This window comes from Talpa europaea (assembly GCF_964194135.1).
Source record: "Talpa europaea genome assembly, chromosome: 12".
NCBI classification, from domain to species: Eukaryota; Metazoa; Chordata; class Mammalia; order Eulipotyphla; family Talpidae; genus Talpa; species Talpa europaea.
The window spans coordinates 91,167,507-91,190,268 of record NC_140079.1 but is presented as its reverse complement, the minus strand read 5'-3'; the positions used below and the strand labels follow the sequence as shown (position 1 = coordinate 91,190,268).

Here is a 22,762-nt window from a genome sequence, read left to right as displayed (position 1 = left end):
AATGCTTATAAAATACTCAACACAATACCTAGCATAGATCAAATGCATAACAAAAGTTAGCTATTCCTATATCCTTATATATTCCACATAACCGAGGGTGTTGTGAATGAACATGGTAACAGAAATTAAAGTGGCTGACCTGCAGGTGTGTGTGAGGGCACAGCAGCACCCCCTGTATCACCCTTGAAAAGTCTCGCAGGTTAAAGACGTAATGTGACTTGGAGGGAGTTGGCAAGAAATTCTCCACTGCAGCCTTATAAATTGTCTTAGTGGCTTGTACCATATTCTTTCCATGCCTTGGGAGGAAAGGGAAGGCAGACCAATCAAGGAGGGACCGGGACCGAGGACCCCCAGGCCAATATCTGGGAAGACACAGGAACCTCTTACCTTAAGAATGCTATATCAAACCCTTTCTCAAAGTGCCAGTTAGAGATGGAAGTGAAAATCTTGCTTAAAATTTCATCCTCAAAGGCATTGATGGAAAGGATATTCAGATGGCGAATGAATCGTGCTAGAAAACACACACACACACCCCTGAGTGTGTGCACACTCACACAATTATTCCTCGACCTAGTGATCCTGCCTCAATGTTCTAAAATGATGCTGTCCAATGTGGTAGCATCTAGGCACATGTGGCTATTTCAACTTGAATTAACATGAAATAATTTTATCGTTACTTTATAATTAACCACTATCAATTTGGTATCCTGACTCTATCTATCTATCTATCTATCTATCTATCTATCTATCTATCTATCTATCTAAAGTTTTTCTGTAAGTATACAGGCCTGCTATACTTACAAACTGATGTGTATAGGCTTTTCTTTAATAAAAAATAATATTTTACATGTAGTTGATCTGGAACTTTGATCACTGTGTGAACATGAGACATACATAGATGTTATTTATTAGAATAAAATTAGAGATACCTACAGTACTGGATGTGTTAAGTTGAACCTGAAGCAAAATAAATCTCTGTGAGATCCCAAGGGAAAATCTTATTTGTTTGCCTAGTATTATTTTTCTTAGTCCAGTTTGGGTTAATTGTTCTATCTCTGGCAATCTCAAGAATTGTAACAAAAAGAACAGGTAAATCTATCAATCACCTTGAGCTGAGAACCTCTGATCTAGTCTTCCCTGGAACACAGGCTGGCCACACCAAATTCTCCTTTCACTTGAGACTCTCTGTTCCTTGAAGGCCTCACCAAAGACTCCTCACATCCTGTTTTCCTCTTCACATCCTATTTCAATCAACTTCCAACATGGAGTCACTCCCAGGAGCTAACTTAAGCCACTCTGGCTACAGTCTAAACACACTTTTCTCGACCCTCCTTTAGGACAGTGTCCCGCACCAATTCTCCAAGCATGAAGATGGCCCTGCTCTGCTGCTGGGGAGGTGAAGAGGAATGAACTCTGTCCTTCACATACCAGTAATGTCATTCCTTCCTCCTCCAGGGGGCCCCATGGCTGTCACAAGCAACATATCCACAATGTCCAGGCTGGTTGTGTCTTTCTTGTTAAACCAGAAACCATGGTCAATCCACTGCCTCAGGAGCTCTATGGGGGGCTGAGCCCCATAGATTTCTTTGGCTGGCATGTTGAGGTCATCTGGAGAAAGAAGCCAGGGTCACACATAAGTCAATGGGATCGTCTTGCCCTCACAGGAGGCAACAGATAACTGACCCCTCTATGGGACATTCTGTGCATGCACCAGGCAGGGCTCAGCCCATGGATATTCTGACTCCATGGGAAAAACTTTTCCCAGGTCTGAGCTCTCTTGCCTCTTTGAGATCCATACCTATTGTGATTTTAAGGCTGAATTTAATTTTTTCACATTCCCTCAACCAAAATATATTGATTGCCCACTATGTGCTAGAAGTTCTTTTAATTGCTAGTGAGCAATGAAGTGATGACCCCAGCCAGCAGGGTATTGAGTCTGACCATCAGATAACAGCTGAACTTCAAGGGAAGCTTAGGTGTTTGAGGAAAAAATGCAAAATAGTAGATTGTGAGTTCCTCCAGGCCAGAGAGGAAATTGATTTCCCTCAGTAGCATATGGCCCAGTCCTGGCACGTAGAAGGCACTCAATAAAATGGAGACCCTTTTTTCTCTAACAAAAAAATTGAATGCTCCATTTGTGCCATATAATATTTTAGGAGTTTTATACATATTCATCTAATCCAAATAAGAGCATTTGTGAGCTAGTATCACATTTATGGTACAGGTGAAGAACAGAGCATCATGAGCTTAAGCCACAATTTGCCTAGGGCTAAAAAGCGAGATCTGAACATAGAGCTGTTTGACTGCAATGCTTAAATTGTTTTGGGATATATCATAAAAATGGGAAGGAAGAACAGGTTGGAAAAAATGAAAAAGAAAGGAAAAAAAGGAGAAAATAGAAAAGGTCCAAAATTTTAAAGAGCTGATGTTAGTTGACAAGGACATAAATAGATGCAGCATTTATGATCAAGACATGAATTTAAAGACAGGACATGAAATAACCCAGAAGTGGAAGGCATGACTATTACTTATTGAGAACTCTAAGAGCTGGTAGTTAAGAAAGTAGAAAATATAATATATTGGGCACCAAGAAACTTGGGCTTGGTTATGGCTCTAGAATATTCTAGATGTTTAACCCTGAACAAGGAATTTAGCCTTCTAGAACTTCAATCAACTGACTAGTCAAATGATCATGATAACCTTACAAGATTGTGGGGCTCAAGTGAAATAACTGAGGTGCTTTGTGAACAAATAAAATCTTGTGAAAGTTCATTGTGCTTATTTATAAATATTTATTTATCAACTATTAATTTCTTTATTTACTGATAATTTATCTGACACAAAATGGAGTAAGAGGTTTATCACAGAGTGTTTTTACTTTTGGAGCGGGCCAACCCCACAATCCCCTTCTAGAAGACTTCTCACTTCAAGGTCATCTTGCCTGACCCAGGGACTCAGAAATTGAGAGTCTCCCTCAGCCAAAAAGACCTGGGCCATGCCTCACTTACTGATAATCTGGTCTATAGTACATGGTTAACAAATACTTGGCAATAGAAGAAGGAAAGGAAAGACAAAAGGTAGGAAGCAAAGGAGGAAGGGAGGCCCGAATACTAAATTACATTAGCCAGAGTAGTTTACTTTCCAGAGAGAATAAAAGGACAGTATAGATGCCCTACAAAGGGAGGTTCTGGTTTGCTGCAGCTTGGAGTAGAAGAACCTAGTTGTGTCCAGATCCAGGACAGTCTTACCCACAAATACCACTGCTTTCTTCCCTAAGGGAGGCCCGAAAACTCCTTTCCTCCGCCGATCTAACTTGGACATGATGATATCCTGGGTCTGATTGGCTGAGGTTCTGGCGGAGAAATTGATGCAGTTGGGCAGGTAGATGTTTTTGGGAAGGCGGAGAAGAAAATTATTGGTGATGGCTGATTTGCCAGTGCCTGTGGGACCCACAAACAGCACTGGAATCTCATGGTCCAGGTAGGTTTTCAAGAAGAAGGATTGTCGCGCTGTCTCCATCGTGGGGATGATGAGTTCTGAGATCTGCAGCACAAAGACATCACAGGGTCTTGGCGCTGGGCCCAATGTATGGGTGTTGGCTTATCCAAGGAGAGCTACTGGCTAGCTCGGCTGGAGCCACAGAGCCAGAAAGCGATGCTGAATGCAGAACCAGGTGGCTGATGCTTATTTTGCTACTAAAACCGGGAATTCAAAACAAGTCGGGTTTCCTAGATTTTTTTTCAAGTTCTTTTTTTAAATTATATAATTTATTGATAAATATTTTACATCACTGTTCATTTTTCACAATATTTGTTTTCTTTTATTTTCAGGAACTCAAACAATTGTTGGACAAGGGGAAAATTCCCAGCAGAACTGAAAATACTTTCTGTATTGGACTCTCCTGTTGGTATGAGTTCAGCAATATTTCAAACCCCCCAGGGAGCTCTGGGACTAAGCTCTTTAAGAAGAAGGGAAGCTTAGGATCCCAGCGCTGGGGATTTCTTCATCCTGCTCAGCACAAGGTGTGTCAAGCACTCGGCATCCCTGCCGAGGGTGCGTTGCTCATGAGTGCTGTGGTCCTGCCTGCTCTCTTGATTGTCAATATTTCTGCTTTCCCCGCCACCATCTACCTTTCCTTCTGGGGTCTGAATGGTCTGTGGTCACCTCCAGAAAGATAAATTCTGTACTAATAAAGCCCTAAAAGTGCAAATCTGGAAATATTTTCCACAGGGAAAAAAATGAGCAGGGTTTGTAGGTGGAGCAACAGCTAACCAGAAAACCTGTCCATCAGAACTTACTTTCCTGAGAATGCTGATCAAGGAAATCTTTCTCTGAGGGTTTCACAGAAAAGGCAAGGATTCTTTTTTGGCTGGAACATCTGAGAGGTATGCTGACATGCACCTGGCATTATTGATAATGACAGCAAAATCCTCACTAGCACTGGTCTAGCACATAGTAAGTGCCAGGTGTTCATACATATTGACTTTGATCCTTGCAAATACCATCGGTTAAGTATTTTTTTTTTCTGCTATTTTATAAGATGAGTAAACTGAGGTAGAGAGAATGAAGGCTGAGTAAGGGATCTGGGTCATTCTGATTCTAAAGTCAATCCAGGCTATGTCTGAACCCGAGAAAGCCCTTTCAAATGCTAACATAGAACTGACATTAATTCCTTCACCTTAGAAGGCAAGTGTGTCATTCTTAGAAACCAAAGGTCTGTGGCCAATACCTCTCTCTCTTTTTAAAAAAAGATTTATTTTTATTTATTTATGCATGGAAGAACTGGGGTATAGGCCAGAGGTATGGGGGTGCTGAGAGGATTCACCAGAGACAGAGTGGGGAGCAGAACAGGTGGATCTACTGAAATACACTGCTGAGGGGAGCAGCAGGGAGACAGAAGAGGTCTGCCGCGCCATGTGGGTCAGCTCCCTGGCCAGGGATTGAACTCAGGCCGTAGTGGCTGATGATAGGTTGATAATGTTGAGACTTTAGCCCCTGCACCAGCAGGGAGGCCCCAATACCACTGTTTACCTTTGCATTAGCTGCAATTTGTTCCTCTTCTTCGGTGATATAATCTGTCCATGTTTTCCATTGCCCACTACCTTGCTTGATGAAATAAAAGTCATAGATGCTGCCTGAACCCAAAGAAATAGGACAGGTCATTAGCACACCTGGGGGTTACACATCCTATTAGTGCTAGCTCAGCTGTAGGCATCTAAAAGGTGTAACTACTGGTACTAGTGTAGCTGTAGTGAAAGAAAAAGTTTCAGATATCTGTATAAACGGGAACACACCTTTTAGAGTAGTGACCATTATTTAAAATCAGTGACCATTTTTAAAATCAAACCATGATTAAAAGTGAGAGGAGTTGACTATGCAAATAATTACATCAATTTAAATTATATAAACAGAGAGTATTGAAAGAACAACAAAAAAAGGCAATAGATCTCTCCAAATCACATATCTAGAAATAACCTTGGATGGCAATCCTTCCAGCTCTCTCTCCAGGCAGGCAACCGCATTAGAGACAGGACAGGTAGATGAAAGGAAGGATTCTGTGAGAACCGGATCATTTTTCTTGAAAGCTGACGCATGGGTGGCGGGGGGTTGGGAGGAGGTGGAGAGAAGGGAAGAAAACCATGGGGAGGAGAACACAGTGGACTATGTTGGAGGACTGGAGTGCTTTGCTGGTGGGAAACCCATGGTGACCACATCTAAGGGGAGAAATCCTTTATTGTGAGAAAAACAAAGAAAGATGTAAAATAATGACATGTCATTAATAAAAACAACACCAAAAAGAAAATAGCAAAGAGAAAAAAGGGATCATTTGATATTATTTTACTATTACACACGAATAGAACATATTCACATTTTCTATTACATTATATGCAATATTATACTCTCAGTCATTAAATTTAATTTTACTTAAATTTAGCAGAAGGAAGGTGACTAAAATCAAGTTGAGCCTCAGATAAACAGTATTCCATATAAGAGATACTGGTTCCTATAAGATGCTTTTTTTTAAAAAAAAAGAGATTTATTTATGCATACAAGAACTGGGAAACAGGCCAGAGGTGTGGGGGGGGGGGTGAGAGGAGTCACCAGAGACAGAGTGGGGAACAGAACAGCAGACTGACTGAAACACACTGCTAAGGGGAGCAGTGGGTAGGACAGGAGAGGTCTGGGTGCCATATGGTATCTCCCTGACTGGCTGGGGATCTAACTCAGTGCTGTAGAGGCTGCAGATAGCTTCATAGTGCAGTGCTTAACCCCTTGCACCACCAGGGAGGCCCACAAGACACTTTGATTATAAAAGAGGTTAAGCTATTAAGGACTTAGTTATACTTTCAAAAATCACAAAATCCAATTTTGTATTGTTTTTTCTTTGTTGTGATAAAATGAAAAAAAAAAAAAAGGCAATAGTATAAGAAACTGCCAATTTCCCAAGATCCGGCTTCAGGAATTATCAACATTTTGCTTATCTGGTCCATCCATTTCCCCTCTGCCGACCACCATATTCATTTGCTCTCCTTTTCTTTCCCCCCGTTTTTCTCTTTCTCTCTTCCCTTCTCTTTTTCTCCCCTCCATTCCTTCCCCTTTTCTTTTTCTCTTTGTAGCATTTTGAAGCAAATTCTGACATATTTCACTTGTAAATACACATGATCCATTTCAGACCAGTTTCATTGGTTCCTTCTTTCCATCTCCCCTCCCCTGGCTCCTTCTGCTATTGTTGATGATACAACTTTGTCTTTGTCAGGGTTTATAACACTTTTTGTTCTGTAACCACAGTTCTCCCATTCCTTAGTTTTAGGCTCATATTTAAATAGATTCAATGTTCAAATTCAAGTCTTTTTAACACAAATCATTTAGAGAGTTCATTATTTTGATACATGTCTTAATTGACTAATTTCTTTTTTTTAAAGATTTATTTATTTATTTATACAAGAACCAGGGTACAGGCCAGATGCGCAGGAGGGTGAGAGGATCCACCAGAGACAAAGCGGGGAACAGAACAGGCAGAGTGACTGAAATACACTGCTGAGGGGAGCAGCGGGCGTGACAGGAGAGGTGTGCCGTGCCATGTGGGACCCTCGCCAGCCGGCCAGGATCGAACCCGTGCTGCAGAGGCTGCAGACAGCTTCACAGTGCAGCGCTCAACCGCCTGCGTCACCAGGGGAGGCCCTTAATTGACTAGTTTCTTCTTTTCCTTTTACAGAAGGGACTTCAGATGCTCAGTTCTCTTGGTTCTTACCTGTTTGAGATGTCTGTCTGCTACTTTTATATCTGAACAGCAACCTGGCTGAGATTTTTTTTTAAGATTTATTTTTATTTATGTATAGAAGAACTGGGTATAGGCCAGAGGAATGGAAGGGGGTGGTGAAACCAGAGACACAGTGGGGAGCAGAACAGGCGGATCTACTGAAATATACTGCTGAGGGGAGCAGCAGGTGAGACAGGAGAGGTCTGCTGTGCCATGTGGGTCAGCTCCCTGGCTGGGAATTGAACTCACAGTGCAGTGGCTGATGAGAGAGAGCTTGATAGTGCTGAGATTTTAACCACTGCATCACCAGGGAGGACCTGAGGGTAATATTATTACATCACATTTTCTTTGCCTCAGAATTTTGCAGGCCATTGCTCTATTATGCTTTCTGGCATTCTAAGTTGCTGTGCAAATGTCTGGGGCTCATCAGATATTTCTCTTTTTATTGACATTTCCCCTCTAGCTAGAGGCATATTAGAATCTCTCTTATCCTGGAAGTCCAATAATTTGATCAAGTACCAGATTTTGGTCCATTGTTCTCTATCAATTTTTTCTCAGAACAAATCATACTCTTAGAATTTATAGAACTATCTCTTCATTTCTGCATTTATATCTTTGTATTTATTGCCTGCACTATTTGTTGGGTTACCTAAGGAATTTGTTTAGCCTCCATATCAATAATTTCGTTATAATAACTTTCTCATATTTGTCTTTTTCTTTTATATTAAGTGTAATAATCCCAAATCTTTCCTCAAGCCACATATTAGAGGTCTAATTTGTATACTTTACTCCATGGCTCTAATTTATTTATTAGATCACCAATGGTATAGTTTCGTTCTCAATTTGTTTCTTTGGTTTTTCAGTTTCTCTTTCCCTCTAATTCTATGGTTCATCACTTTACTGCCAACATTTAAATAGGTTTATTAAGATATAATTCACTTATCACATAAATCACCCATTTCAAGTACACAATTCAATGGTTTACTATAGCATGTGCTTATATGACAAACACAGATCTCTGTGGACATTTCTAGAACTCATTTTAGAACATTTCATTATGTCAAAAACAACCCCATATCTCTTAGCTGATACTCCAAACCTCACTACCACTCAACACCTGCTCTGTATTCTCCTAAAATTTGCCCAACTTTCCTCAACTAACCCACTCCCATTCTAACTAGAGTCATGCTCCACTCCGGGACATATAGCTCATAGCATCATCCAAGCTCAGAACTCTGAAAGAAGCAAGCTTGAGGTTTTCTCTTAGACATTTTTACAGCTGCCCAGTCACCACTGTAGGCTCCTTTTCTGCACATTGGTGATTACCAGCTGTGAGAACTTTCAGAATTTTATCAACTCAACCTTCCTCTCTCAAGGAGGCTCTCCTCCTCACTCTCAGGAGGCTCATGGGATGGTGGGTTCCGGGTTGGTGATGTAGCATGCTAAGATCTTCTGTTGCCACCAATTGCCAATGTTTATGGAATTATGTTGGGTATTGTTGGGGAATTTGTAGGCTTAAAGTTCTGCTGTTGTTGTTGTTCATTTCACTAGGTATTAAAGGAGGGAGCTTCTGTTATCCTACGTCACTCTGCAGCTTTACCTAGAAGTCAATCTGGTACAACAGTTTTAGAAAGCAATCTGGCACTATGCTTACAGAGCTATAAAAATGTTCTCTAGTCTTAAGTCAGAAATCCCACTTCTGGGAATTTATCACAAGGAAATAATTCACTATGAAAATAATCTCTATACATGAGTATGCAGCACCATCTGTGATAGCAAAAAATTGGAAATGATTTACATGTTCCATACTAGGAATCCAGTCAAAATTATGTCTTACAAGATGAATGAGATATTTTGCAGTCATTAAAATGATAGTTGCAAAAACTAAATTTAACATAGAAAAATGTTTTTAAGAAACAATGACAGATAAAAATAGAAGAATAACAAATGGGACATATACTATTAGGGAAACTCTAAAGAGATGAAAATGTGGGCAAGAAAGAAGAAAGTTTTTTTAAAAACTAAAATACTTATGGTAGGGTGATATGAACAAAGAGATAATTTTTGGTCATTTTATTTAATAAAATTGATTTGCTTCTATATTTAAAAAGGAGACGCTAAAAATCACTTATTCAGAAAAGCATTTATCCCCTTCCTTGGCTGACTCTATAAGTTAGAGCTTATTTGTGGCTTGACAGAGGTAGATTTAGGCCAAAGAAAAAATGAGCAAAAGTGGATTTGCCAGTTGTGTGACCTTGACTGACGTTACTATTTGCATATCTGTAAAATAGGTCTGATTTTATGTCAAACTTAGAAAATCACTGTAGAGGGTGAATGAGATCTATCCATCAAGCATTTAGCATAGCTCTGGGCACACAGAAAGGTACTGGAGAACATTTAGTTCTAGCTCTCTTTGGCTCTCAACAGAGTAAATGCTCCCATTCACTCTGCATTGTGATTTTTAACTCCAACTCTCATCCTTGTGCAGGAGTGGAAAGGTGAGAATAATAGACATCTTGAAAGGCAAGTGACTTCTATGATCTCAAGCCATCCCCTACCCCAGCTCTGGTTTCCTCTTTCTACTTAGAAGAACAAAGTAGACTTTCCAACAGAGAAATGAGTATGTTTTCAAAGGACATACAATGAGTGGGCAAATAAAGGGATATGTTAGAATTTTCTGGATACATAAATCCCCAGGTTGACAAGGAAACCATGTCAGGTAATTTGAACCTAATCTTGAGAAAATCTCCCAAATGTCTACTTGCTCTTCTTAACACATATAGTTCCCCAACATAGTTCCCATGACATGGGGAGAGGTCCATTTACCCCATGGCTCCTACATCATGAAAAGCCCAGAAAATAATATCATATGAGATCACAGAAGGTCTCTCTGGTGCTCTTACCATGAAAATCTTAACTCTGCGCCCCATGGAAGGGCTAGAAAGGCATATTAAGCTTTTCCACATGGCTATAAGAAAGTATATTAAGTCCAGACACAAGAGGTCACATATTACATAATTCCATGCAAATGCAGTATCCAGAAAAGGCAAATCTATAGAGATCAGATGAGTAGATGTCTGGGACTGAGGTTGCAAAGAGGGATTAGTTGCAAATGGGCATGAAGGATCTCACTGGGGGTGATGAATGTTTTCATTTTTTTCTAATGTTCCAATGTTCAAAAACTGGATTCTGGTGAGAGTTGTACAACCAGGTATAAATATACTAAACACCACAGATTTGTACACTTAAATAGGCATTTTTATGGTATGTAAATTATACCTCAATATAGTTACTACCAAAAAAGAGAAAGCATACTTAGCAAATAAAACATATATTTTGATTCAAATGGGTTTTGACAAGGAGTTTCACAATTTCCCATTAAAATATTATGAAGGCACAAGAGAAAAAAGAACTAGACTGGAGTTACTAGTGACTCAAAAGAATCTTTCAGAATTTCCTGTAACTAGATGGCAGATGGGCTGGATTGAGAGATCTTACTTTAAGAGACCACCCAAGGAAAGACACCAGAGCCCACTGGGCATGTCCCTATGTCTGCCTTGGGAAACAGGGATGTAGGTTACATCCCACACAAACAATCATGAAACAACTCTGAATAAAATAGTAGTTTTGAGGATCTGCTATATTCCTCTGAACCTTGTTTAACACAGAACTGAAACCAAATTTCAGGAGACAATTTAGTATCCTAAATAGGGTACAAAGAGACATCTTTTTATTTATTTATTTATTTATTTATTTATTTATTTATTTATTTATTTATTTGTGTGTGTGTGTGTGTGAGTGTGTGTGTGTGAAATAGGAAAAGAAAGCCATATGGAGAAAGTACACTAAAATGAAAAGGCAAGATAAGATTAAAAAAGGAAGGTGTGTGGAAATGATTACAACGCAATATAAATTGTTAATACTTAACGTTTTCTATGAATCGTGCTTTATTCTGTTTTTTACATGTATTAACTCACTTAATCCTTATAACAACACCATGAATATGTACTATTATTGTCCCATTTTATAACTGAGAAAAATGAGAGGGGTTAGTTAATAAACTTGCTCAGGATTACATAGTAAGTTGGGACCTGGGACCTGGGACTCAAGTTCTGACAATTTGCATTCATGTTCTGAAAAGGACAACAAGGAAACAAAGGCTACAACAGCAGAATTAAACTCATTCAAGGCAGTAAAAACATAACTGAAGTTGTGAGTGAGTCATATTAAAATGAAAAGTTTGTCTATACAGGCAAAAACATAAACAAGAAAAGAGGAGATGACAGATATGGAAGTCAGAGAAAAAATATTTATAGATCACTAGTTGTCATTTTGAAGCAAAATTGGAATAGGAAGCAAAATTTCAATATTATATTAGATAGCAATGACAAAATTAGGAGAACTATTAATACCATAATAACACGAGATGATGAATGTGGACTAGGAATATGTGTTCATATAGAGCAGGACTAGACAAAAGTAGCTGCATATGAATAGATGATCCAAACTATAAAACTGAGACAAAAACAGACAGGAATCATTTACCTCTTTCGGGAAAAATGTTGTTTTTGGTGATTTTCACGCTTTTGGGGCGAGGATTGTTATCATCCATATCCAAGATCAGGTTACGGAAAAACACATCGAATTTCTTTCTGCCATCTGCATTGATGGTGCCGGCCACCGTCCACACCAAGGCAAAGAGGAACAGGCCTTGCAGCCAGAGGAAGATCTGTTGACTTGTTGGGCCTTCAAGGCCTTCACTTTCCTCCTCATTGAATTTCTTGATTTCATCTAAAAGCAAGAAAAGAAAACTTCAGCCAAAACTCGAGTGCAACATAGAAAAATTGTGACCTGGGCGATTTTCTCTCGCACGGGGGGCAGGGTAAGGGTTTGGGGGTGGTGGTGTGTCTGGGGAAGGGATTCACATTGGCTGAGTGAGCATCATCTGCCAGCTCCTTTACCCACATGCTTTTTTTCCCTACATTTCCCCTCCCTCCACCCCTGGTAAGATAAGCATAGCAAAATTTACCAATCCAGCCAATTCTTTTTTCATTTTAACTATTTTTAAGGGTACAGTTCAGTGGTATTAAGTATATTCTTGTTTCTGAGCATCCAGCTCCAAAACTCTTTTCATCTCCCAAAGCTGAAACTCTGTATCCATTAAACACAGTAAGTAAAATCATATAATCACTCAGTAACTGGCTCATTTCTCTTAGCATAATGACTTCAAGGTTTATCCAATGGTGTGGCAAGTTTCTGAATTTCCCTCCTTTTTATGGCTGAACCATATTCTGGAATGTAAATACAACATTTTCCTTAGCCACTCATTCACTGATGGACACTTGATGAAGCTGGGATTTGGATCCAAGCCCGACTCACACACCAAAGCCCAGGCCTTTTAACTCTACACTGGTGCTTCTCAAACTTTAATGTGCACACAGAGGACCAGGGGATTTGTAAAAGTGCATATTCTGGTTCAGTAGGTCTGGGGTAGGGTCCAAAATTCTCCTTTTCTAATGAGCTCCTATGTGATACTGATGTTTCTGGTCCTCGCTACTTTGAGTAGGAAGGTACTATAGAATATGTGCCTCTTTCAGGTGAAAGGATAAACCCAAGAACAAACTCTGATAATTAGATAAAGTTTATCTTCCAAATGTTCCACTCTTCTCTTTGGCACTCATCCTGCTTTCTCCCTCCACATTGGCTGCCCACAACTTCACAGGACTTGCTGCATTTTATGACCTGGATCTTCTGGTCCTAGTCAGTTCATACAGCTTTTCTGGGCCTTCTCTTCCCCACAGCATGCAAAAGTATTTGCCGTTCCTCTTCAGTAACAATAAGCACCCCAAGTGCCCAGAACTTGGTTTCTAATACCACTTTTCAATACAAAAAAAAAAAAAAAAAAACAGTGCTCCTTAGAGAAGTGGTTGATTACAGGGCTCAGCAAGGGAAAAATATAAGATGCACCTGGAATTGCTTATGGTGTCCAAAAACAAGAAAGTGCTTGAAAAGGATGGGAACAAACTGAAGAGAACTAAGCTGAGAGAGTTTATTGAGCACCACAATAAACAAATGTATCATTGGATTATAATTCCTGGGATAAAAATAAATATCCATGAGTCCATATTTTGATAAATAAATAATTGAATAAGAAAATATATAGGGAAGAATAATTTTCCTTACAAAAGAATTCTAATTAGTAAATGTACAAGGAATAGAAGTAGAAATAAAAAATAGAAATAGAAAATTAACATTAGGCATTTAAATTATTGCTACCACAATAACTATTGTAGACAGGATCCACCAATGGAATTTAAAATGCATGGGTGAAAGTTCAGGAAAAATAGGATATTTGCATGGGTTTAGATTACCTTCTACACAATCCTTATTAATCACAAATGAAATCAATAGTAACAACGCATGGGCCTCCCCGGGTGGTGTAGTGGTTGAGCACTAGGCAACAAAGCTGCCTGCAGCCTCTGCAGCGCTGGTTCAATCCCTGGCCGCTGGCGAGGGTCCCACATAGCATGCAGACCTCTCCTGCTACACCCGCTGCTCCCCTCAGCAGTGTATTTCATCAGTCTGCCTGTTCTGTTCCCCGCTCTGGCTCTGGTGGATTCTCTCACCCTCCCAGGCTTCCGACTATACCCAGTGCTTATATAAATAAATAAATAAATCTTTAAAAAAAATACCGTGGAGAAACATGACTCTGATGAAAATTAACTTTGACAAGAGAGTCAAGAATTAATACTCCTGTTATGTAGGTGACCTAAGACTGAGGAAGGATGGGGGAATTTGCACAAAAGTACCCAGAAAATCAATGCAAGATGAAGGCTAAAGCCAAACACATAGACTCTTTCCACCAAACTCTACTACACACATTTCAAGAGTTTGCTTACTCTAGCCAAAATGCTGTTCTCTTTGTCACTCTTTGGGGGAATAACAGGGGTCAGAACAGAAGAGATAGCCAAGGCCATATATCCCCTAGTTTTGGTGGCGCTTACCAAGTAGAGAAGTGTACAGTCTCATCATTGAGAAGGCAAGGTGGCTAGGAGATGTTTGCACCACAAATTTACATTGAAGGCGAGTAAATTCCAGGCAGGGTTGGACAAGCCACATAAACATGTCATTGACCTAAGAATAGAAGATGAAGATTTGAAGACATGATTAAAATGTGAGTTTAAAAAGAAGAGCTTGGGCCTCCCCGGTGGCGCAGCAGTTGAGCGCTGGGTTGCGAAGCTGCCCACAGCCTCTGCAGCGCCGGTTCGATCCCCGGCTGCTCCCCGGCCACCGGAGGAGGGTCCCACATGGCGCGCAGACCTCTCCTGCCGCCCGCTGCTCCCCTCAGCAGTGTACTTCGGTCCTTCTGCCTGCTCTGCTCCCCGCTCTGGCTCTGGTGAATTCTCTCACCTTCCCGCGCTTCTGACTGTACCCAGTGCTTGTATAAATAAATAAATCTTAAAGAAAAAAAAAAAATAAAAAAAAAAAATAAAAAGAAGAGCTTGGTCCAGCTTGGGGAGACCAGGGATCGCAGTAGGAGTGCTGAGTACTTCTAAGTGTAGGTACATTGGGGAACTCTTGGGCACCAAAGCCCCTGCCCCCAATTTCCTACTGAATGACTGTGTAGTCATAGACATGCTGACTGTGCAGCCCACAGGACACCCCCATCCCTCCCATTCCACTGCCAGCTCCAATAGAGGCTTGGAGCTACTGTGGGCCAGCTCCATGCTGCATCAAATAGTTTTAGGATCTAGCCACCATACCTGATTTTGTTTCTATTAAAAAAATATTAGGAATTCTAAACAACCAATTGCAAATGGCCTTTCCACAGGACTCTTATATAAAGTAGACAAAGGAGTGCAGAGCTAAGTTCAGGACTCATTTTCCATGACTCCCTCTCTGTAGGTACATATGCTTGTAGGTATGTATGTTTGTATCTACTCATTTATTTTGGGGTATAAGAATTTTTGTTTCTTGTGTCTATTCCCCACTCCCATTTGCTCTTTAAAAAAATTACTAGTTTCACTTTCTTCTCTTATTTTCATGTTTTTTCATTTTTGTTATACTTGTGACTATCACTGTAAAGAATCTTAAGTTTTGTTTTTGCAAGTAGACAGGTCATCACTAAATAAATACAATCACAGGTGTGTATATATGTGGATATGTGTGCACATATGAATGCACAGATGCATTTACATATACACATGTATAAATCTGTGGAATAATAATTCACTTAGCAAATAATTATTAAGCATTAACTAACTGCAGTGCAGTAGATGCTGGGGATAAACAACGGACAAGATAGACAAGGTCCCTGCTCTCATGGAACTTACTGAGGGGTAGGGAAAACGGAATAAATAACCAGACAAGCAAAAAAATTGAATAAAATACTTATAAATCACGGAAGGTACAGGCAGGAGACAAAGGTGTGACAAGGTGGAATAAAAGGAAGGGTTTAAGTAGAGTGGTCAAGGAAGGCTACTTGGAGGAGGAGACCTTTATGTTGGGACCTCAATGACTAAAGCGAGACACCCATGAAATGAACTGGAAGATTTTCAGGAAGAGAAACAAAATATGCAAAATCCTGGAGGTGGTGAAATCTGGTGTTTTCTAGGACTGGCAGCAAAACACCAGGACTGGAGGATCATCAGCTGAGGCTGAGAAAGAGAGCAGGTGACGCTTGTGATTAGAAAGGCAAGTGGGGCCAGATCATATAGTCTCAGAAGCCCTAATGAGTGAGACTTTTCTGCTAAGCACACTGGAGAGTTTCTGAAGGGTCCCCATAGATGGGGACAAGGCAGCTTTCTCTGTGTAGATAGCTGGTCTCTGAGTGTGCATGTGGCCATATGTCTATAGCAATTATAACACATGTTGAAACATAACAGGATGGGGTTGTCCTGTCCTAGAGTGTTACAGAGTGGGAAGAGACCCAATTCAGACCCTTCTGGGCTTTTTCAGTGGGAAACTTTCCAAGGAGCTCTGTCAAGGCAGGGAATGACAAGAGGCACCACAAACACAGTGTCTCCTTTCCTGCTTCCCCAGCCCGAGGGAGTGGCCAGGTACTCACCTAACCTGAACATTCACACTTCTTTTAGGAGGGGGAGAAAGAATGGTCACTCTTAGTAGCTGCGATAAGAGCATTTCTAACTGGCCCTGACTCCTTAAAGTGAGAGGTATGGTGTCAAGGTTGCAAGCCTGGGGAATGGCAATTCTTCCAAACTTGGTCTATCTCTAAAGTCACTTCCAGAAACATTTCTGCTATAAGAGCAATGGGGGGAGACATTCCAGCAACCATACAGAGTGTTTCTCAGCACAGTAATTCACTAGTGGGGAACAGAATAGTGATAGAGAAATTGACTGCAGAATCCCATCCCAACCAGTCAGCCAGGAAACAAGATAATTCCTCTTGGAATTATAAAGGTGAAGATGTACCTAGAAGGCCTCTGAGATGAGGGGCTGGGAGAGAGGGAGGATGGAAAAGGAAAGGGACCCAAGGTCTCACCAATTCCTTATGGTCCTCAGTGAGGCTGGAGGGCAGGGTGTCCATGTATGAATCCTTCAGGGGCTTCCAGCCCAGCTGATGGGCTTCCATGTAGATCATCCCACACCTGGACACACAAATAGATCAGCCTGGTCCACATCTGGACACCCAAGCACATAGGGGTGAAGTAAACACAAGTAGAAATGACCAAGGAAGGGCCTAGAGCATGGGCAATGGACATAAACCCTCACTAGCTCAAGGCCAAAGGGAAGGTGCACAGTTGTGTCAGGACAGTGTGGAGACCAGTGATAAGAGTGAGGTCTTGGATGTCTCAAATCCCAGCCTCAGACGCTACTAGCTGAATGACCTTGGGCAAAGTTTCTTTAATGACTCTGAACTTGTGTGTTCTTGTATATATATTGAGGAATATACAAAATATGTACTTCATAAGGTTGTTGTAATGATTAAACAAGAAAATGCCAGTAAGGAATCTAGCACCATGGCCAGCATATAGAAAACTCAAGAGCAATGGATACCACATTATCATCACCATATCACCAAGGCCTGACCTACCATAGTATATGCAGAATGTGTGTTTTCCATTCTGTTACATCTAGGTGCTCTCTTGTTTATTGCAAATGCCAGCTCCATGTATACAGGTCTATTGCATGCTAAGCCCTATGAGGGACCCTAAGAGCCTTCAATCCTAAATATCCCTCTTAATGTTCTAACTTCAGACATGAGGTGACTGTAGCTTCGAGATGCTTAGAAGACATCACACTGCCAGCAACTGCCATGGCCAGGGCAAGAACCCAAGTTGGTTTTACTTGCCATGGAAAGATCTTCACATTACCTTTGGGAATGTGGGCTGATTTTAGTCTTTTGTAGACATCAGGTGCAAGGGATTGGATTAATTATTATCCCTGACACACTCAGCATTAGCTCACATATGGCCTTTCTTAGTTAATTGTTTTCAATAATGTCATCAGTGAACCTATTACCCAGACAGATGTTAGGATCTTGACAGTGACCTTCACCATATGGTCTCCCTTGTCCTGCGCCCGTCTTCCCCACCTGAGGTAACAGCCTGGTCACTGTCCCTTGATTTCTTTCCTTCTTAAAGAGATTTATAGCATTTCTATATGTTTCTAAAATGTTCATATATTTATTTTAGTTGTTTTAAACAATTTAATAGGGGGTACTATATGTACGTCATATTGTAGGCTTACTTTTTTTATACATAACATTGCTAAGCTTGCATGTCAGTACAGTTCATTTATTTTCAGTGCTATAGAGACATGATGATTGGTGACTTAGTGCACTTATATTCATTCCCATTAATAGGTATTCAGCTGTTTCCAAGTGCTTGTTTCTGTGACCTGTGCTAAATATTCTTTTTTTTAATAGTTTTATTTTTTTTAAGATTTATTTATTTATGCATACAAGAACTGGGGTACAGGCCAGAGGCATGGGGGTTGTGAGAGGATTCACCAGAGACAGAGTGGGGGACAGAACAGGCAGATTGACAAAATACACTGCTGAGGGGAGCAGCGGGCAAGACAGGAGAGGTCTGCTGTGCCATGTGGGTAGCTCCCTGGCCAGGGATTGAACTCATGCTGCAGTGGCTGTGGGTAGCTTCATAGGTTGCGTCTTAACCCCTGTCCCACCAGGGAGGCCCCTGTGCTAAATATTCTGTCTCCTATTATATATGGGAAAAAGTTTTTGGGGGTATGTACTTAGGAGCAGAATTGCTGGGACACGAGGCATAATAAGGTTTAGTTTTAGGACAAAATGTCAAACTTTTTCCTACAGTGCTTGCCTAGTTTTAGAATCCTACCCACGATGTGGACTGAGGACTAATTTGATGACAAATAAGTGACAACAAATACAGTAGGTGATTAGTTGGGGCTTAAGCACATTTGTGGAGCTTTAGAGCCCCCCAATTGTCCTTTCAGGGTCACTGGGCTGAACCTCTCCCTCGGAATGCCAACTTACACTGACTTACCTGCTCACAGTGGCTGGGGAGGCCTGCTCCAGGTCAGCTGGCTCGAATATCAGACTCATCTTGGGGTTCATCTGGATAATCTCTCCACTCATTAAACACAGCTGAAAGCGCAAAGCAGAGGAGTGCATCTGTGAATGAAAAGCCCTCAGCAGAGACAGATGGTTTGAATTCATTCAAAAAAGTATCTGTTGAACACCTGCTGTGTGCCAGGCACTGTTCTATGTGCATAGACTAAAACCAGCAAAAAGCTCTGTTCTCTACGGGTTTACATTCTGTGGGGAAGAGACAGAAGATAAGGCAAATAGACAATAAATTGTATATAAAATGGTGACAGTGCTTGGAGAAAAACAAAGAAGACGGTGTTGGAGAAAGCTCAGGCAGGGTCAGGTGAGTTATAATTTTAAATGGGGAGGTTAGAGAATTGCTGAACTGCAGCCTTAGGTGAAGGATGGAGAAGTAAGACATTATCAACCACAGGAGCGTCATGGTTTCTTCTATGTGTTTAAGATAGAACTTAATTGTACCTGTTCAGCCAGTTTTATTTGCTCAAGCCACCCATGAGAGATGCCTCTTGGCATTCCCCATAGACTAGTTCAGGGTTAGAGTGGCAGGGACAGCTTCATAAATTCCTTCAAGAATGGAGAGACCATGAGAAGTCTTAGTGGTAGACATCCATGTAGAAAGTAGTGCAAATATACAGGAAGCCTTGGAGCATATCTTAAGTCAGCAGTGATGCTTCCCATTTGCCAAATGGGTACAAATGAGATGTATAAATCTCAGACAGCCATAAGACAGCCATAGACCTGCGTCTCTCAGGGAAGAGAGGAAATCTCATTGCTCTCTGCAGCTTCCTAAGTATGGTTAAAAAGTTTCCTGCCTGTTACCTGGTCCACATCAAACACATCTGGACATAGGTCACGCACTTCCAGCAAGAACAGCTGGTACAGGGCTGACACCACCAACAGTGTCATCTCTGATATCAAGAAAAGTAAAACAAACCCATGTTGGTCTGTTTTATTCCCAGTGCCGAGAAGAACTATCAGGAATTCAATGATTATGACTCTTTATACTTTGAATCTTAAGATCAACCAATACATGTGTATAATTAAATTATATAACATAGTCCATATCATGTAATAAAACATTTCTATTTTTATATGTTATATAATGAAAATTATGCATATGCTATAATTAGTGTATGTGTATAATTTGGATAATGAGGCCTTTCGTGGTTGAGTATGACTCACTCTTAGCCTTGTGAAATTTGAACACAGTAGGAAAATATATTTTGATTTGGTAATGATGTATATTCTGTGTAGGAACACTTCCTTGAAATGGTGATAGATTTTATTTTAACAGTTATTTAGCACTTGTTATGTGTCAGGAACTATTGTCATCAGTTTGCAAATATTAAGTTATCTAATCTTCCTGCAACACCGGGAGGCAGACACTATTATCCCCACTTCATGATGAAACTGAGGCAGAGAGAGACAAATAGTTTGTCTGAAGTTACACAACAGCAAGTGGAAGGGTCAGGATTTGAACCCAGCTGTCTGGCCCAGAGTCTAAGCTTTTCGATCACTGCACTCCCTATGACAGAAAGGATTTTCCAAAGACAGTTGCAGTGACATCTCCCATCCCACAGATACTTTTTCAAGGTGACCTTGCCCACCTCCATCAACAGAGTCTCTTTGTGCATCTTCTTGAATATGGGCAGGCCTGCAACTTTTTTGACCAATTGTAGATGGAGAAAGATTATATGCCAATTTCAAGTATTTCAAGTATTTCAAGTATTTGCTAGAAACCTCCACTTCCTGCTTACAAATCGTTCATCACAAAAGAAGAGCCACTACCCCAAGACCACCAAGTGAGAAGACTGAATCACGTGGACAGGACTGGAGGATGAGATGCTAATTGCAGACATGGGAGACACCAAGGAGGAATGAGGCTGCAGACATCAAATAAAGAAACTATCTTGGATGTGGATCCTTCAGCCCTTGCTGCCTCAGCTGATATCACAAGGGTGAGATGAGTCCAGCTCAGCTCTTCTCAAATTCCTCACCCACAAGATCATGAGCAAAAGAAGTGGTTGTTTCAAGCCACTAAATATTAAGGTGATTTTGTTAGAGAGCAATGGATAATCAAAACACTACCCATGTATCAGGTACCTGGATATACTATCTCATTTAATTATCCACACCCCTCATTTATTACTACCTTGTCACAAACAAGGGAACTGAAGTTTAGGTAAGTTGTTTTACTTGCCCCACATAACATGGTTCAATTTAGATCTAGTGGTCTAGCCTGATGACAGCAAAAAGGCTGTTAACCATAATGCCATGCTGTCTAAAAGCACAAAGCCTATCCACTACAAGTACAAGCAGAAACATAATTCATAATCTGGTTACTGTTATTCCCTTGTAGGACATTTATTCTTAGTATAATAAAGATATGTGTTATTTAGTGTGACTCAATCACTTCGCTAAAGAAGTTTATACCTCATTCATGTAAAAGTCTTATCAGACATACCTTTTTATTGTCATCCAGAACAGTGTTCATGTTTTCAATCCAAATAGCATCCACTGGCCCATCGAATATAATCCACTTGCGTTCATCAGATATGGAAGACGCTTGCTCTCGGAAAGCATTGGCAAGGACACCATCTGTCCATTCGTGACTGACTGGGTCAAAGCATCCATACAGCTGCCCCATGGTGATAGCCTTGGGGTTGATGATCTTATATTCCACAGCAAACTCCTCCATCTGGTTGGCTGGGCAACATGAGTTACAAGGTTCAACATGAGTTACAAAGACACAGGTGAGGCCAGAACATTAGACAAGAGATAATGCCATAAAGAATAACTGATCTTTATGAATATACTATTCAAGAAGAATCTTTACATAACTTATGCTCAGTCCTTATGAAGATTGGGATACTTACTGAAAGAATACAAAATCACTAGTTTGAAGGGATATCTTCACTCCTATGTTCATTGCAGCACTATTTAGTGTAGCAAAGCTATGGAAACAACCTACATGATGAAGAAGATGTGGTGTATATACACAATGGAATACTATTCAGCTATAAAAGTAGCACAGATGGAACTTGTAGGGATCATGCTAAGGGAAGCAAGTCAGGACAAAGACAAATGCCAGATGATTTGAATCATGTGGAATAGAGAAAAACAAAATCTTTTTTTTTTTTTGACAAATAAATGAAACCAAAACAGACCTTGGAAATCTGACTGCAGAACTGAGGCTACTCAAGGGGGAAAGAGGATGGGGTAGGAACAAAGAGGGGGTGTGGCCCAATGGTCTATAGTAAAGGATTACTGGTGCTTTGGTGGTGGGTGTGGTAACATATATCTGGGAAGATATGAACCTGTTCCCTAAGTTAGACACAGTGTTGAAAATCAATGTTACTGCAATTTAAAAAAAGGGTAGGATACCTGAATGGGCAATACCTTAAATTGTTTAGTTATTATAGTCATTAGTAACTCATCATATTTCCTTCTGTAGCTCAGAGGGCAAATAGAAGAAATCTGAAATAAATCTGCCTGGGCCTAATATAATGCAAGCAGTGAAGGGGAGCAAAGCCATACCATCAGGCCTCTGTATATACCTGGCTCTCACAGCTGCCCCAAGAACTATGGCTTGAGATGAGAAAAGAGCTGACAGGTGAAAGACTCTGGAAAATGATGACTTCAATCTGAAGGGCTGGTTTGGCCCTGGAATCTCCTCTTTAGCTGTTCAGGAAAAGTGTCATTTGTCCCCTGAGAAATGTACTCTGTTGGAGTACCCGGGGACCCGACCAGAAGGTACAGGCTGATGAATGTCACATCACGTGTATTTAATAGCAGAAAATAACCACCCTTTTACACAATCCGTCCAAGTAAGGAAAACCTGGCAGTGTCTAAGCCATGAGGTAAATAAAGAACCATTTCTGCAGACAATGGGGTAAGCCTCCTTTTTATTCATTTGGCTTCGGAATTATACTGAAATGCCAAAATTATTG

At 40.6% G+C, this 22,762-nt stretch overlaps 1 protein-coding gene across 1 annotated transcript in view; it reads right to left on the bottom strand.

Annotated features, from left to right (window-relative positions):
* DNAH3 (dynein axonemal heavy chain 3) overlaps positions 1–22,762 on the bottom strand; it is a gene marked incomplete at its 5' end in the record, with an annotated part of 132,039 nt that overhangs the window by 44,118 nt on the left and 65,159 nt on the right. The window contains 10 exons of the mRNA XM_084251178.1: positions 140–296; positions 388–511; positions 1,429–1,608; positions 3,249–3,543; positions 5,032–5,135; positions 11,807–12,052; positions 14,266–14,395; positions 16,764–16,869; positions 18,748–18,848; positions 21,277–21,518. Coding sequence (XP_084107304.1) covers positions 140–296; positions 388–511; positions 1,429–1,608; positions 3,249–3,543; positions 5,032–5,135; positions 11,807–12,052; positions 14,266–14,395; positions 16,764–16,869; positions 18,748–18,848; positions 21,277–21,518 — 1,685 coding nt within the window. The remainder of the gene's footprint in view (positions 1–139; positions 297–387; positions 512–1,428; positions 1,609–3,248; positions 3,544–5,031; positions 5,136–11,806; positions 12,053–14,265; positions 14,396–16,763; positions 16,870–18,747; positions 18,849–21,276; positions 21,519–22,762) is intronic.